Source organism: Myripristis murdjan, chromosome 8 (genome assembly GCF_902150065.1).
Source record: "Myripristis murdjan chromosome 8, fMyrMur1.1, whole genome shotgun sequence".
NCBI lineage: Eukaryota > Metazoa > Chordata > Actinopteri > Holocentriformes > Holocentridae > Myripristis > Myripristis murdjan.
The window spans coordinates 36,063,682-36,081,181 of NC_043987.1; the positions used below are offsets into that span (position 1 = coordinate 36,063,682).

Consider the following 17,500-nt stretch of genomic DNA (forward strand, 5'->3'; position numbering starts at 1 on the left):
GAATTGGCAGAAAATTCTAATTTTTTTAAAATTGAACCCTTTATTTAGTCCTATAACAAAATATCTATAAAAAATAAAAAATCAAAAAATATGTTATTACGTGACCTTTCTGGTGTATGATATATGATATGCACTTGAAGTGCCAATGGTCCAGGGTGAACAGGGGAAGTGTTCAAAGGTATACAACAGGATTTTGGTCAAGTATTGATTAAACTGAAAAGGAAAAACGGAATTGAAAATGTGTATCATAAATGATACGAATGGCTTTATAGGGTTAACACTGAGAACCAAATGAGCAAATGTAATTTATCCCCCAAAGATGAGAACTGTGTAGACTCAGCCATCACATTAGGTATCTTAGTTGACTCTAAAAGGTTCTCACTTCAGTTTTCACCTTCGATCAGTGATCGTGAATATTCAAACCAATATCAATACAGTATCAATCATTTTTATGCTCAGATGTGCAGTGCGGGCTGACGAGCGCCGACTCGTTTCCTCTGTTGTTTCTGTTCATTTGCTCGTTAGTGGCTCGTTAGTTGCTCGTTAGTGGCTCGTTAGTGGCTCGTTAGTGGCTCGTTCAGAAACCCTGAAAGCCTCGCTAAGAAATACATATATAGATAATAATAACATAAAATAAATCCTCATTAATTAAAATATCCGTACTTATTTTTTGAAAGTTTTTCTCATTTTTGTGCGTCAAAAAATATAATTGTAATTGTCATAGTCTGCAGTTTGAATTTTAGCATTAAGTACTTTGACCGGTCAAAGCACCAGGTTGAAAAGTTAATATGTGTATTGTTTGCTGTTTTATTCAGTGTTACACAAACCATTTCAAACATCACAGGACAGGTGGAATGCTAAATAATACAACAGGATTATTATTATCATCAGTGCACACTGAGAGAACCGGCCTTTAAAAACGTGTGAATGTTTGCTGGTGCAGGAAAGTGGAGTTCAGGTTAAACAGCGCAGGAGACACGGATGTTGTTGGTATTGATCCTATTGACAAGATTATCGATCAGAGTAAAACTAGGTATTGTTTTTGATCAGCCGGGAGCAGCAGCACGGCGTTTGTCTGGACCAGGGCTGTTCAAAGTGCAGCGCGGGGACCCCTGAAGGGCCTCACACCACACTGTGAAAACCGCTGATTCATACAAACACTGATGGAGCCTCGTTTGGCCCTGAATCGTCTCATTAAAGTTGAGTCACAGTGAAAAGAAAAATGCGAATGTCTCTCTGGTGAATCACCACGTCATTTGGCTTGGAGATGAACGGGTGAATGAGTCAACGGAAAGTTTGTTTTGGTTTGAGCGCGGCGCGAGGCTCAGGTGGGCGGAGCCACGACGCTGCTCTTCATCCAGGATGAGTCAAAGTGCGAGCCAAGCAGAGCGAGCTGCAGGAAAACTGAACTAATGAATTAATGTCGACTCGCCGAGGCCATGAGGTCACACATTTAGAAATGTAAAATAGAAAACAATCTGTTATTTCCTCTCTTTTTTCTTCTACTATTTAATGTAATTTAATTTCATTAATTTCTTTTCTGTAAAAAATGAATTGTTATTTCTTATCTTCTTTTTTCATCCATAAAATTTTAATTTAATTAAATGGAATTTAATTTAATTAAATGGAATTTAATTTAATTTAATTTAATTTAATTTAATTTAATTTAATTTAATTTAATGACTTATTTCACTTTAGCTTAATTGAATCAATTGTTTTACTTTGATTAAAAAGTGTTATTTCTTCTCTTCTTTTTGACTTAATTTTACTAAATATAATTTAATTAAACCTATTTAAATTTCATTGAATTGAATTTCATTTTTATTTCTTGGATTTAAAAAAAAAAAAAAACAGTCTTCTTGAGAGTGGTCAAATGTTTTCCTGTTGACTGAAGCTGTTCCCTGTGTGGCCTGCAGGGGGGGCCGCTGCCAGTCCACTGCCTGCAGTACAACTCTGTGGTTTCCTTCCCGAGCTCCGCCCTCCCCGCCGGGTCCGGCCGGCCTCAGGTTCGAGCGCTCTCACATTGTTACTGACAGCATGAAGCTTTCCTCGTGACACGTGACTCACATCTCACTCTGATTGGTCCCCGCAGTGCCGCCGGACATTATGGGTCGTCTACGAGACCCTGAAGGGGGCGGGGCAAGTGTTTGAGGACAATGAAGTTCCTGTTGGCGAGGGCGGGGTTTCCTGGGACTCCCAGAAACTGGACAACTTCCAGAACCTTCTGTACCGCCTGGTGGAGGACGGGAGCTGTGTGAGTACCAATCAATCAATCAGTCAGTCAATCAATCAATCAATCAATCAGCCATCAATCAATCAATCAGCCAATCAATCAATCAGCCAATCAATCAATCAATCAATCAATCAATCAATCAATCAATCAATCAATCAATCAATCAATCAGCCAATCAATCAATCAATCAGCCAATCAATCAATCAGTCAGTCAATCAATCAATCAATCAGCCAATCAATCAATCAGTCAGTCAGTCAATCAATCAGTCAGTCAATCAATCAATCAATCAATCAATCAGTCAGCCAATCAGTCAGTCAGTCAGTCTCTCTCTCTCTCTCTCTCTCTCTCTCTCTCTCTCTCTCTCTCTTTCTCTGTGTAGCTGTCCAGGGTGAACGGCTCAGAGGTTTTGTCTTCCTACTTCAGCAACCTGACCTCCGTCCTGCAGCAGCAGGTACACACACTGTACACACACTGTACACACACTGTACACACACTGTACACACACCTGTACACACACTGTACACACACCTGGACACACACCTGGACACACACCTGTACACACACTGTACACACACCTGTACACACACTGTACACACACTGTACACACACACTGTACACACACTGTACACAAACCTGTACACACACTGTACACACACCTGTACACACACTGTACACACACCTGTACACACACTGTACACACACTGTACACACACACTGTACACACACTGTACACAAACCTGTACACACACTGTACACACACCTGTACACACACTGTACACACACACTGTACACACACTGTACACAAACCTGTACACACACTGTACACACACCTGTACACACACACTGTACACACACCTGTACACACACCTGTACACACACTGTACACACACACTGTACACACACTGTACACAAACCTGTACACACACTGTACACACACCTGTACACACACACTGTACACACACCTGTATACACACCTGTACACACACCTGTACACACACCTGTACACACACTGTACACACACACTGTACACACACTGTACACACACTGTACACACACCTGTACACACACTGTACACACACCTGTACACACACTGTACACACACACTGTACACACACTGTACACACACTGTACACACACCTGTACACATACTGTACACCTGGAAGCAGTGGTCAGTGCACTAACCAATGGGGGTGGGGGTGTGTCCTCTGGCAGGGCAGCGCTGGCTGTGGTTGGCTGTTGCTGCGGAGGGATCTGCTGCTGGCTCTGCGCTCCGGCCTGCAGCAGCATCACCTGAGCTGCTTCTCCTGAAGCCAGAGCACCTGAACACACACACACACACACACACACACACACACACACACACACACACTGTCTGAACACACACACACACACACACACACACACACACACACACACTCACACTCACACTGTTAATGATGGAACTGTTTTGTAGGTTTTCATCTTTAATAATTTATTTTTGAAATGTATTTTTTATATATTATTTATTTCATATTTGTATTTATTTATTTATTTATTTATTTATTTAATTAACAGAATTTAATGCTGGAAGAGTTTATATGTCTATTTATCTATTTATTCTTATTTATTTCGACTTTTGAATAATGGAGATTGATGATTCTTATTTATGTCCATATATATTTATATATTGTACAAAAGACAGATATTGATCTATTTATTGATATTTATGTACTGACAGTATTAAAATTGTATTTTTATTTTTCTAAATTGTATTTTGCCCAACAGAAAATGAATAAATTATATTTTCGATTAAATAATAATCCTGTTCAGGTGTCAGACTTGCAGTTTGCACTCTCGGTTTCACGTTTCATAATGCCTCACACACACACACACACACACACACACACACACACACACACACACACACACACACACACACACACACACAGACAGTAAACAGGCTGAGTCACGTCTCAGATTAAAACACAAACGTCTGAGTCGCTGCAGGCAATAAAGTGATTACTGAATTCTTTAATCACACAGGCGGTTCCTGATTTTTTTTTTTTTTTAAATCTCCTGCAGGACAGAACAGAGCAGCAACACCTGAGAGTCAAGCAACAGAAGAGAAATGAAAGAAAATGAAAAATGGAAAATAACTTTAAAAATATAATTAGCATTATCATAAAGATTTTTAAAAAAAAATGTTCTCTCGGCTCCCTCCCAGCAGAGTCACATGACTGGTGCTTTACAGTTTCAGTCGTCACGCAGACGCCTCATATTTTATCAGTACAATAAAAGATCAAGATCACTTTATTTTGTCCCGAGGGAAATTTGTCTTGGATACACAGGCTGCTACATAACACATAACACATAACATGACAGATTATAATAAAACAGAACAGGGTAGTGCATAGCACACAGGTGCTGACAGTGCAGTCATAAAGTGCATACACACACACACACACACACACACACACACACACACATTGCATTCCAGCACAGAAACCCTCAGCTAACGGCCTGAGTTCAACAGAGTAATGGATAGTGGAATAAATGAAAATTTGTACCTGTTCAGATATCTTTTCTTATTTTTTTCCTGGGACTCTGTAACGCCTGCTGGAGGGCAGCAGTTCAAGACACGAGAGGGGTCCACAATTATTTTCTTAGCTTGTCTAAGTACAGTTTCCTCAAATATTGCTTGGAGAGTGGGGTGCTCCCTCACCCTCGTCACTTTCAATGCAGTGTGAGCGAGTCTGTTGATTTGAGACTTCAACTTCACAGTTAAATTACCAAACAAACAGAGATTGCATAACGCATACTCTCAATCACAGTTCGGTAAAAAAAGCCACATCACCCTCTGTTGGACACCAGACACCCTGACCCTACGGAGAAAGTGAAGTCGCTGCTGGATCCTAGTACACACACTATTAACATGGATAGATTACTGTCAATATGCACACCCAAGTATTTGTCCCCCACATGACCTGGGTCAAAAACCATTTCTTCTATTTGTTTGCAGCTGATAGTCAGAAAGTGAAAGTGGCCTCATTTCTCACGTCTCTTTAATTCTGCATAATGCATTTAAAAAAAAAACAAAACCTAAGAAGGCTTCCAGAAAATTAGCATGAAAAAGAATTTAGACATTTACCGGAAAAACAACATGAAATTATATATATATCTCCCAAGAATGTAACATATTTAAAATGAGTTGGATTACAAGAAAATTCACAGCATTCTGACCTGAGGATGTGCAGCTGCCGTCTTCATCCAGTGGACCAGTCAGGCTCAGGACCAGTGAGGCTGTGGACCAGTTAGGCTGTGGACCAGATAGAGGCTGTGGACCAGTGAGGCTGTGGACCAGTTACTGTGGACCAGTTAGAGGCTGAGGACCAGTTAGAGGCTGAGGACCAGTTAGAGGCTGTGGACCAGTCAGAGGCTGTGGACCAGTTAGAGGCTGAGGACCAGTTAGAGGCTGAGGACCAGTTAGAGGCTGTGGACCAGTCAGAGGCTGAGGACCAGTTAGAGGCTGTGGACCAGTTAGAGGCTGAGGACCAGTTAGAGGCTGAGGACCAGTTAGAGGCTCAGGACCAGTCAGAGGCTCAGGACCAGTTCGAGGCTTTGGACCAGTTAGAGGCTGTGGACCAGTTAGAGGCTCAGGACCAGTTAGAGGCTGTGGACCAGTTTGAGGCTGTGGACCAGTTAGAGGCTGTGGACCAGTTTGAGGCTGTGGACCAGTTAGAGGCTGTGGACCAGTTCGAGGCTGTGGACCAGTTCGAGGCTGAGGACCAGTTCGAGGCTGTGGACCAGTTAGAGGCTGAGGACCAGTTAGAGGCTGTGGACCAGTTAGAGGCTGTGGACCAGTCAGAGGCTGAGGACCAGTCAGAGGCTGTGGACCAGTTAGAGGCTGAGGACCAGTTAGAGGCTGAGGACCAGTTAGAGGCTCAGGACCAGTCAGAGGCTCAGGACCAGTTCGAGGCTTTGGACCAGTTAGAGGCTGTGGACCAGTTAGAGGCTCAGGACCAGTTAGAGGCTGTGGACCAGTTTGAGGCTGTGGACCAGTTTGAGGCTGTGGACCAGTTAGAGGCTGAGGACCAGTTAGAGGCTGTGGACCAGTCAGAGGCTCAGGACCAGTTAGAGGCTCAGGACCAGTTAGAGACGGTGGACCAGTTAGGCTGACCGACCCCCATCTGGACCCCCTGCGGTTTGCCCACAAAGCCAGCAGGTGTGGTCATCCTCCAGCATCTGGACTCTGGGATTTTGTCGGTGGACTTCGGTGATCCCATCTCTGCCGCAGAACGAGCTTTTCCAGGTGGGCGTGCCCGGCTCCACCTGCAGGTGGATCACAGACTTCCTGTCTGACAGGAAGCAGCAGGTACCCCGTACACCAGCAGCTGCTCCTCTGTCTGTGGACGACCCACCCCCCCTCACAGGGCTCACCTGTGGGGGGGGGGGGGGGGGGGCTGGAGCTGAACGCTGTGAGGACGGTGGAGGTGGTCGTGGATTTCAGAAAGAAACCAGTCCCACTCTCCCACATCACCCTGTGACACTCCCAGTTTATACTGGAGTTCTTCCTCCTCCTGGGAGCCGTCACCTCCCAGGACCTCAGGTGGGAGCTGAGCATCAGCACCTCATCAAAACAGCACAGCAGAGGATGTAGTTTCTGCAGCAGCCGAGGATGATGATGGTGCACTTTCACACCTCCATCATCCATCATCCATCCTCACCTGTCCCTCACCTGTTCCTCACCTGTCCCTCACCTGTTCCTCACCTGTCCCTCACCTGTTCCTCACCTGTCCCTCACCTGTTCCTCACCTGTCCCTCACCTGTTCCTCACCTGTCCCTCACCTGTCCCTCACCTGTTCCTCACCTGTTCCTCACCTGTCCCTCACCTGTTCCTCACCTGTCCCTCACCTGTTCCTCACCTGTCCCTCACCTGTCCCTCACCTGTTCCTCACCTGTCCCTCACCTGTCCTGGCACGCTGCAGCCACTCTGCAGGGAACCTGACAGGCTGCAGTCTCCCATCTCTGCAGGAGCTGGACGAGTCCAGGACCCGGAAACATGCAGACAACACACACACACACACACACATACACACTACAGTGCAATATTGAATTATATATAAATATATATAATTATATGTAAATAATTATAATTATATATAAATAATTATATAATATAATAATTATATATAATTTTTTTAAATTTTATTTTATTGTTCCAGCTGCTGTTTGTTGTGTGTTGTTATTTTGCAAAGCAGCTTCACTGTTTGTGCAAACTAACCAGTAAAGATCTGAAGACTCTGATTCACCAGCAGAGGGCACTGTCCTGTGTGTGTGTTTGTGTGTGTGTGTCAGTGTGTGTGTGTAAGATTATTTCTGTTTGGTAACAACAACCACAACAATATGATAATAATAATAATAATAATAATAATAATAATAATAATAATAATAATCCTGAGGGGGCAGAACCAGACTTTTCTTTGGTTTACTAAAAAAAAAAAAAAAAAAAAAAAAAAAAAAAAACGGACAGAATGAGAGCCGGAGAGGAAATGGATGCTGCTGTGAGGAAGAGGAGGCAGAGGAGGAAGAGTGTGAACGTCCAGCAGCTCCTACAAACTACATCCACACACACACTGATCAGCACAAGTCTGCTGTGTCCACTGTTCCTGACACACACACACACACACTCACACACACACACACACACACACTCACACACACACACACACACACACACACACTCACACACACACACACACTCACACACACACACACACACTCACACACACACACACACACACTCACACACACACTCACACACACACACACAAAATCTATGAAAAAACAAAATGAGCTGAACATGAGAGAAAAAAAGAAAAACAGAAGCGACACTCAAACTTTATTTCTAAATTATTTATTTAAAGGTCAGATCAGAGGAGCTGGATCAGATTGGTTGGACGTCACTTTGAAACCTACACACACACACACCCACACACACACACACACACACACACACACAGAGCTACTCGTCGATGGGCAGGGCCTGCTCGGTGGGCGGGGCCTCGGGCAGCTCAGGGTCGCTGTACTCCTGGTTGAAGACGCTGTCGGCGCCCATGCGGAACCTCTGCAGCGCCAGCAGAGACTGCACCGCCTGCAGGGACACAACCACTTCCTGTTAGCTGCCCCGCAACTTCCTGTCAGCACGTCTCCATGGAGACGGCTTTACGCCTCACATAGCAGCCGAGGACATTCGGTTGTCATGGAAACTGGAGGCAGTTCTCCCTCTTTTGAAACCACAGGAAATTAGCTAATTAGCCAAAAAAAAATACTGGAATATTTGTTTTAAAAAATTAAGAAGACAATTATAGAAAACACACGCAAACGTCAGTGAGAAAAAATCACCAGAGGATTAGTTAAAAAAAAAAAAATACAAGAACATTACATCAAAAATTGTGCAAAGGTTTTTAAAAAAACAAAGAAAAATAATATTAACAAAAAACAAAACAGAAGGAGATTACCAGAAAATTGACTAGAAAAAAACTAAAAACTGTCAAAAAAAAAAAATAGATGAAAACTGTATTTCTAATGATTAAAATGACATATTTAAACATCAGATCAGTGATGCCTCCACCTCCTGTTTGCTGCTCAAGCCCGTCTCCATGGAAACGTGACACGCCACTTCCTGCTGATGTCACGTTCAGGCATTTCATAGCATCATGACCGTCACATAAAGTGATTACACTTTATTGATCTTATCAGCTGAGGATGAATTTTTTATTTTCCAACTGAATATTGTTGTTGATGATGAAGATGATGATTCTCTCTGCTCCAGAGGAGACGTGTCACCTAGAGAAAAAGAAAAGCTGGAAGCTGATTGGTCAGTGCATGTTGCAGCTACGCCCCGCCCCTCCGGCTCCACTGAAAAATAAAAACAAACACACAACTCACTGGCGACGTGGTCGGCCATGTTGGCCCCACACTCCTGCTACAGGGCCGTTGCTATGGTAACTGCTGATTTTGTAGACCATGTTGCCACGGCGACAAACAGACCTAGCCGGTGCGGTGACGACGCGCGGCGAGTTTGACAGTTTTGTGTCTTTTTGAGTCACATGATCACAAACTTTCAGATTACGTCGGCCAGCAGGGGGCAGCAGACACACCTCCAGTAACACCACTGACCTTTAGAAACTGAGGAATCAAGGAGAACAGTGTTTCTGAAGCTGCAGTCTAACGCCACCTAGGGGCCCCCGAGAGCAAGTCCTTTAAAACATCCATGAAAAACCCCAGACAGAGTAAGAAGCGCCAAAGCAACACGACGCCAACTTTTAATGTTTCGACCACCGAAAGCCAGCGACGCCATGCTCAACACAGGTTCACGCTCTCCAGCTCTTTATTCAGGTGTTGGTTAAACAAACACACACACACACACACACACACACACACACACACACGACATGAAAACGTTCAGCGTCGCCTGCTGAGTCCAGCAATGTTCCACGACCACCCTCCCAGCGCCGCCACAGGCCCAGCGGGCGGCAGGGAGTTACATCATAACATCATCACTCCCTCTGACACATTATGTCATCACTGAGCATTATGATATATCACTGTATCATACAACTATACATCATTATAGATTATGTAACATGTTACAATGTATCATTTTGTGCATTACAATATGGCAATAATAATTAATAACTATGTTGTATTTGTCATTTTATAATATTCACACTCATGTTAAATATACAAAAAAAAAAAAAATTACAATAAAATATAAAACAAAGACTCAGATAAACAAGCTGTTACCATGGAAACGGGAAGGCACTCTGGGTGACAGGCACATTTGGTGACACACAGCCAATCAGAATCCAGACAGGAAGCACAGGAATGTGTGTGTGTGTGTGTGTGTGTGTGTGTGTGTGTGTGTGTGTGTGTGTGTGTGTGTGTGTCAGGCGGTGGGAGGGGTGAACAGTTTGTTGTACTCCTCTTCAAACGAAACTCTCTTCAGACGCTCCAGAGACAGTAGAACCTGACCTCCCTGCACACACACACACACACACACACACACATACACACACACACACACACACACAGGAGGCATTAGGAACACAAACTGTAAAAGAGGAGGAGTTAGTGGGAGAGAGACAGAGGTTAGTCACATTGGTTCCAGGGGGTCCTCAGCAAACTGAGCAGTGACTTTAACATGCAGGGTGTCATGGTGTCAGGGTGTCAGGGTGTCAGGGTGTCAGGGTGTCATGGTGTCATGGTGTTGTGTGTCTGGGTGTCAGGGTGTCAGGGTGTCAGGGTGTCAGGGTGTCAGGGTGTCAGGGTGTTGTGTGTCTGGGTGTCAGGGTGTCAGGGTGTCAGGGTGTCAGGGTGTCAGGGTGTTGTGTGTCTGGGTGTCAGGGTGTCAGGGTGTCAGGGTGCTGGGTGTCAGGGTGTCAGGGTGTCAGGGTGTCAGGGTGTTGTGTGTCTGGGTGTCAGGGTGTCAGGGTGTCAGGGTGCTGGGTGTCAGGGTGTCAGGGTGTCAGGGTGTCAGGGTGTCAGGGTGTCAGGGTGCTGTGTGTCTGGGTGTCAGGGTGTCAGGGTGTCAGGGTGTCAGGGTGTCAGGGTGCTGGGTGTCAGGGTGTCAGGGTGCTGGGGTGTCAGGGTGCTGGGTGTCAGGGTGTCAGGGTGCTGGGTGTCAGGGTGCTGGGTGTCAGGGTGTCAGGGTGCTGGGTGTCAGGGTGCTGGGTGTCAGGGTGCTGAGTGTCAGGGTGCTGGGTGTCAGGGTGTCAGGGTGTCAGGGTGCTGGGTGTCAGGGTGTCAGGGTGTCAGGGTGCTGGGTGTCAGGGTGTCAGGGTTTCAGGGTGTCAGGGTGTCAGGGTTTCAGGGTGCTGGGTGTCAGAGTGTCAGGGTGCTGGGTGTCAGGGTTTCAGGGTGCTGGGTGTCAGGGTGTCAGGGTGCTGGGTGTCTGGGTGTCAGGGTGCTGGGTGTCAGGGTGCTGGGTTTCAGGGTGTCAGGGTGTCAGGGTGCTGGGTGTCAGGGTGTCAGGGTGTCAGGGTGCTGGGTGTCTGGGTGTCAGGGTGTCAGGGTGCTGGGTGTCAGGGTGTCAGGGTGTCAGGATGCTCTGTGTCTGGGTGTCTGGGTGTCAGGGTGCTGGGTGTCAGGGTGTCAGGGTGTCAGGATGCTGGGTGTCAGGGTGCTGTGTGTCTGGGTGTCAGGGTGTTGTGTGTCTGGGTGTCAGGGTGTCAGGGTGTCAGGATGCTGTGTGTCAGGGTGTCAGGGTGTCAGGGTGTCAGGGTGTTGTGTGTCTGGGTGTCAGGGTGTCAGGGTGTCAGGGTGCTGGGTGTCAGGGTGTCAGGGTGCTGGGTGTCAGAGTGTCAGGATGCTGTGTGTCTGGGTGTCTGGGTGTCAGGGTGTCAGGGTGCTGGGTGTCAGAGTGTCAGGGTGCTGTGTGTCTGGGTGTCAGGGTGTCAGGGTGCTGGGTGTCAGAGTGTCAGGATGCTGTGTGTCTGGGTGTCTGGGTGTCAGGGTGTCAGGGTGCTGGGTGTCAGAGTGTCAGGGTGCTGTGTGTCTGGGTGTCTGGGTGTCAGGGTGCTGGGTGTCAGGGTGTCAGGGTGTCAGGATGCTGTGTGTCTGGGTGTCTGGGTGTCAGGGTGCTGTGTGTCTGGGTGTCTGGGTGTCAGGATGCTGGGTGTCTGGGTGTCAGGGTGCTGGGTGTCAGGGTGTCAGGGTGTCAGGGTGTCAGGGTGCTGGGTGTCAGAGTGTCAGGATGCTGGGTGTCAGGGTTTCAGGGTGCTGCGTGTCAGGGTGTCAGGGTGTCAGGGTGCTGGGTGTCAGGGTGTCAGGATGCTGGGTGTCAGGGTGTCAGGGTGTCAGGGTGCTGGGTGTCAGGGTGTCAGGGTGCTGGGTGTCAGGGTGTCAGGGTGTCAGGGTGTCAGGGTGCTGGGTGTCAGAGTGTCAGGGTGTCAGGGTGCTGTGTGTCTGGGTGTCTGGGTGTCAGGGTGTCAGGGTGCTGGGTGTCAGAGTGTCAGGATGCTGGGTGTCAGGGTTTCAGGGTGCTGTGTGTCTGGGTGTCAGGGTGTCAGGGTGTCAGGGTGCTGGGTGTCAGGGTGTCAGGGTGGAGGGTGTTGGGGGCTGTCAGGGTGCTGGGTGTCAGGGTATCTGGGCAGAGGGTGTTGGGGGGTGTAAGGGTGCTGAGTGTGAGGGTGTCGGGGTGTAAGAATGTTGGGGTGTCAGGGTGTCTGGGTTTCAGGGTGTCAGGGTGTTTACATACCCAGGTGAAAACAGAGAAGAAGGAGAAGAGGATGGCGGCTCTTGCAGCGTCACCTCCTTCGTCCAGAGGATTGTCTTCCTCCTCGGAGACCTGCCACTGGTTGGCAAGGAAACAGAAACCCACGAACCACATCAGCGACCAGAAGGCTGCGGGTCAAAGGTCACAGGACGGAGGGGATTAATGTCTGGATGTCAAACCACGGTTCTATCCGAGGGCACCGAGGACACTGTGCTGATTGGGCAGTTAGGGTCAAGAAAATGAACACTGTGAGGAGTATTTCTGTTTGTTTGTTTGTTTGTTTGTTTGTGGTGTTGACTGTGCATAGAGGCCGTACCCTCCTGGTGTTAACAACCGTGCACCTGTATGTGTCCGGATACAAGTGCACACCTGGCATTAACATGCATCTCCACCTGACCACCTGTGTTTGGATCTCACTTTCCCGCTCGATATGCAAACAAACAGGAATCATTTCAGAGAGAGAGAGAGAGAGAGAGAGAGAGAGAGAGATCTGATCACTCAGGACCAGAGATGGACAGTGTACTCGACCCCAGTACTTGAGTAAGAGTAAAAAAAAAATTGTGCTAGTTCTGGAAAAGCAGATTGAAGTTAGCTAGCGCCACCCGGTGGAAAAATGAAACAGTCGGGACGAGTCAACACTTCGACTCCAGCCAGGTGAGTTTCCTTTAAGACTCTGGGAAGTCAGGAGGTTGGTGTTTTTCACTTTTCCTTTCTTAAAGTAGGACAGGCACGCTGAGCTGGGAGCTCCTCATCTGTCACGATGCCACGTTCTCCTGAATCAGCTCCTGTACCTGGTTACCATGGTTACCAAAAAGCAAAGACACACTGCAACCGGGCCATCACAATGTAAGAGTTTTCACTAGACAGTTATCAATCGTACTGGACATGGGCCAGAGTCCTGCCGCTGACTGGATGGTGACATCATGTGACATCATGTGACATCATGTGACATCATGTGACATCATGTGACATCATGTGACATCAGTGTCAGTTTCCTGCTCCTCAGCCAAAGATGAAAACATGAGCAAAGAGCCTTAACTGACCTGAGGCCAAAGTTCATCCTTTCACCACAGTCTCTCTCTCTCTCTCTCTCTCTCTCTCTCAGCTGACCTCTGACCTTTCACGTCTGCACTAACTGTTGCGTCAGATCAAAGTGGGCGGGGCTTCCAGGGAACATGCATTTCCTTCATTTTTGTTTATTTTTGTTGTCACTTCATCTGTTTTTAAAGATTCCAGATTTAATATGAAACTGGAAGCAGAAACATGTTGACCCGCTAACTGCCATGCCACTCACCGTCATGCTACGCTGTGACAGTCAACCTGAATCTAAATTTTAATTAAAAAAAAAACAAATTTGAACATTAATCTAGTTAGAAATCTAAATACAAATTCGAACTTAAACCCAAATCCAAATTCAAATATAAATATAAATAGCGTTTGAAGTGATGTTATACCTGACATTCCGATGTCAGCCATGACGGCCTTCTTCCGGTCCTTGACGCCGCTGATCTGGGGGAAGTAGATGTCGAGCGCCATCAGGCTGCCGCAGCACAGGAAGCACAGCATTCCCATGCCGACGCCGTAGTTACAGGCGTTCTGGTTGCGGTTGAAGATGCAGAACTCCTCCTCCTCCTCGGGCCGGTTGATGTAGCCTTCGTTAGAGATGCAGCCGAGGATGACCACGGAGAAGAGCTGCCGACACACCGCCATTAGGATTAGGATCATGATTATTGTTGTTGTTGTTAGTGTTTTTATTGTTATTGTTGTTGTTGTTAAATTAGTACTAGTAATATTAGCACTTACAGTTAATATTTTAAAAGAGAGGGTCTTTACAGAGGCCAGCAGGGAAGAATATTATCACTTTAAACTGCTGAAGACGCTCTGCACCGGTCACATGACCTCTGCACGGATCACATGACCACGTTGAGTTGTGCTGATGTAATGCCGGTCCTGATCCTGTGATCACACTAATCCACTGTGTGTGTGTGTGTGTGAGTGTGTGTGTGTGTGTGTGTGTGTGAGTGTGTGTGTGTGTGTGTGTGTGTGTGTGTGTGTGTGTGTGTGTGTGTGTGTGTGTGTGTGTGTGTGTGTGTGTGTGTGTGAGAGTGTGTGACTACTTAATCTGCAGGCCCAGCAGGAGTTAGAGTGGCACAGACTCTTCAACAACAGTTTTCATTTTTATTTCTTTGGGGTTTTTTGTCTCAGTGACTCTGACGCTGCACAGCCTGATGCTGTAACTCGAATATTTAATAATAATAATAATAATAATAATAATAATAATAATAATAATAATAAACTTTTTTGTGTGTGGTACTGTTGACAGACAATTTTGTTTTAGTTTTAGTTTTAGTCTTTTGCCCAAAATGGCCTTTAGTTTTACTCTGATTTCACTTGTTTGAATTTTGTTTGTTTGAATCTAGTTTTTGTTTTTAGGAAATGAAAAATCTCTGTCAAGCCTGAAATGTAAAGCTCAAAATGAAACTTGTTGGTTTAACCACGTCTGGACTGGAAAGTCCACATTTTTATTTGACTTTCTAGACAAGTCAGGGATGAAGGTTTGTTTGTGAGGTTTGTTTGAGTTCTTAGAAGCTCCTTAAAACCACAAAAAGATTTGCCAAATCTGACAGATGATGATTCCAGAGGGTTCAGGTGAAAACTGAAAAGGAACATTAACCTTTTGGTTGTGGTTAAGAGTCTGGGTGTCCTCCTCGATAGCACATTATCATTCACATCTCACATCAATAACATCACACTATCTGCATACTTCCACTTACGTAATATTAACCGTCTCCGCCCATCACTTACGGTTACATCCTGTCTCGATTATTGTAATTCCCTGCTCACTGGCCACAAGCTGCTCGGATAATAACCCTAACCCTCCATCAACCACATATCCCTTGTTCTTGATGTAGTAAAAGAGGTGATATAGTAACAAAGGTGATGTAGTAAAAGAGGTGATGTAGTAACAGAGGTGATGTAGTAAAAGATGTGATGTAGTAACAGGAGATGTAGTAACAGAGGTGATGTAGTAACAGAGGTGATGTAGTAAAAGAGGTGATGTAGTAACAGAGGTGATATAGTAGCAGGTGATATAGTAACAGAGGTGATGTAGTGACAGGTGATGTAGTAAAAGAGGTGATGTAGTAACAGAGGTGATGTAGTAACAGAGGTGATGTAGTAACAGAGTTGATGTAGTAAAAGAGGTGATATAGTAACAGAGGTGATGTAGTAAAAGAGGTGATGTAGTAACAGAGGTGATGTAGTAAAAGAGGTGATGTATTAACAGGAGATGTAGTAACAGAGGTGATGTAGTAACAGAGGTGATGTAGTAAAAGAGGTGATGTAGTAACAGGTGATGTAGTAGCAGGTGATATAGTAACAGAGGTGATGTAGTGACAGGTGATGTAGTAAAAGAGGTGATGTAGTAACAGAGGTGATGTGGTAACAGGTGATGTAGTAACAGAGGTGATGTAGTAACAGAGGTGATGTAGTAACAGAGTTGATGTAGTAAAAGAGGTGATGTAGTAAAAGAGGTGATGTAGTAACAGAGGTGATGTAGTAGCAGGTGAAATAGTAACAGAGGTGATGTAGTAACAGAGGTGATGTAGTAGCAGGTGAAATAGTAACAGAGGTGATGTAGTAACAGAGGTGATGTAGCAGGTGATATAGTAACAGAGGTGATGTAGTAACAGAGTTGATGTAGTAAAAGAGGTGATGTAGTAACAGAGGTGATGTAGTAACAGAGTTGATGTAGTAAAAGAGGTGATGTAGTAACAGAGGTGATGTAGTGACAGGTGATGTAGTAACAGAGGTGATGTAGTAGCAGGTGATGTAGTAACAGAGGTGATGTAGTAACAGAGGTGATGTAGTAGCAGGTGATATAGTAACAGAGGTGATGTAGTAAAAGAGGTGATGTAGTAACAGAGGTGATTTAGTAACAGAGTTGATGTAGTAACAGGTGATGTAGTAACAGAGGTGATGTAGTAACAGGTGATGTAGTGACAGGTGATGTAGTAACAGGTGATGTAGTAACAGAGGTGATGTAGTAACAGGTGATGTAGTAACAGAAGTGATGTAGTAACAGGTGATGTAGTAACAGAGGTGATGTAGTGACAGGTGATGTAGTAACAGGTGATGTAGTAACAGGTGATGTAGTAACAGAAGTGATGTAGTAACAGGTGATGTAGTAACAGAGGTGATGTAGTGACAGGTGATGTAGTAACAGAGGTGATGTAGTGACAGGTGATGTTGTTTCCACCTGTGAATGAAATGAATGTGAAGATGGAAAGTGGACTGGTTTCATCACAGCAGGATCATGTGAGCCTGTTTCTCTCTCTCTCTGCCTGCCTGTCTGTCTGTCTGCCTGTCTCCCTCTCTCTCTGCAGACAGCATGTCTGTCTCTCGCCCTGCAGTGTTTCTCTGTGATACTCGGGTTTTGTTTGCTGCAGTCTCGTGTTCAGTCTCAGGAATGTTAATATGAATCTCATGACTGAGCCTGAGACACAGCTGAGCTCCAAACACACACCGTCACACACACACACACACACACACACACACACACACCGTCACATACACCATCACACACACACACACACACACACACACACACACACATCCATTCCAAACCCGGAGCTCCAGGCGTTCTGTTGGACAGCAGACGCCTGGACATGGACTGTCCCGGGACATTTCAACCTTTCTCATGTCCTCGACCCCCACACTGACTCCCAGTAAGCCACTGACCCCCATTTTGAGAGGATTTTGCCCGGCGGGGACCCTGACATCAACAGATATTTTGATTTATGTTCGGTATTAAATTTAAACACAAGAAATCACATGATCAGGCATTACTGAGCTGACTTTTAAATATAAAATCTGAATAATTCATATAATCTAATTATGAATCTAGTTTAATTGTCATTTTTAAAAGCTTTTTTAAGTTGATTTTTTTTTTTTATATAATTTTCCAGTAAATTTCTTGCTTTTCTTATTTTTTCCTCTTATGATTTATTTA

General features: G+C 45.5%; 2 protein-coding genes across 3 annotated transcripts in view; one reads left to right on the forward strand and one right to left on the reverse strand.

Moving 5' to 3' along the window:
* Positions 1-3,542, forward strand: part of LOC115363564 (interferon alpha-1-like) — a 3,756-nt gene extending 214 nt beyond the window's left edge. Inside the window, exons 2-5 of the mRNA XM_030057835.1 lie at positions 1,917-2,006; positions 2,093-2,254; positions 2,614-2,685; positions 3,447-3,542. Coding sequence (XP_029913695.1) covers positions 1,917-2,006; positions 2,093-2,254; positions 2,614-2,685; positions 3,447-3,542 — 420 coding nt within the window. The remainder of the gene's footprint in view (positions 1-1,916; positions 2,007-2,092; positions 2,255-2,613; positions 2,686-3,446) is intronic.
* A 4,569-nt stretch (positions 3,543-8,111) lies between these two features.
* Positions 8,112-17,500, reverse strand: part of syngr1a (synaptogyrin 1a) — an 11,203-nt gene continuing 1,814 nt past the window's right edge. For both annotated transcript variants that reach the window (XM_030057821.1, XM_030057822.1), the window contains 3 exons: positions 13,944-14,181; positions 12,472-12,617; positions 8,112-8,364 (listed from right to left, as the gene is read on the reverse strand). In XM_030057821.1, coding sequence (XP_029913681.1) covers positions 8,236-8,364; positions 12,472-12,617; positions 13,944-14,181 — 513 coding nt within the window. In that variant the 3' untranslated portion in view covers positions 8,112-8,235. The remainder of the gene's footprint in view (positions 8,365-12,471; positions 12,618-13,943; positions 14,182-17,500) is intronic.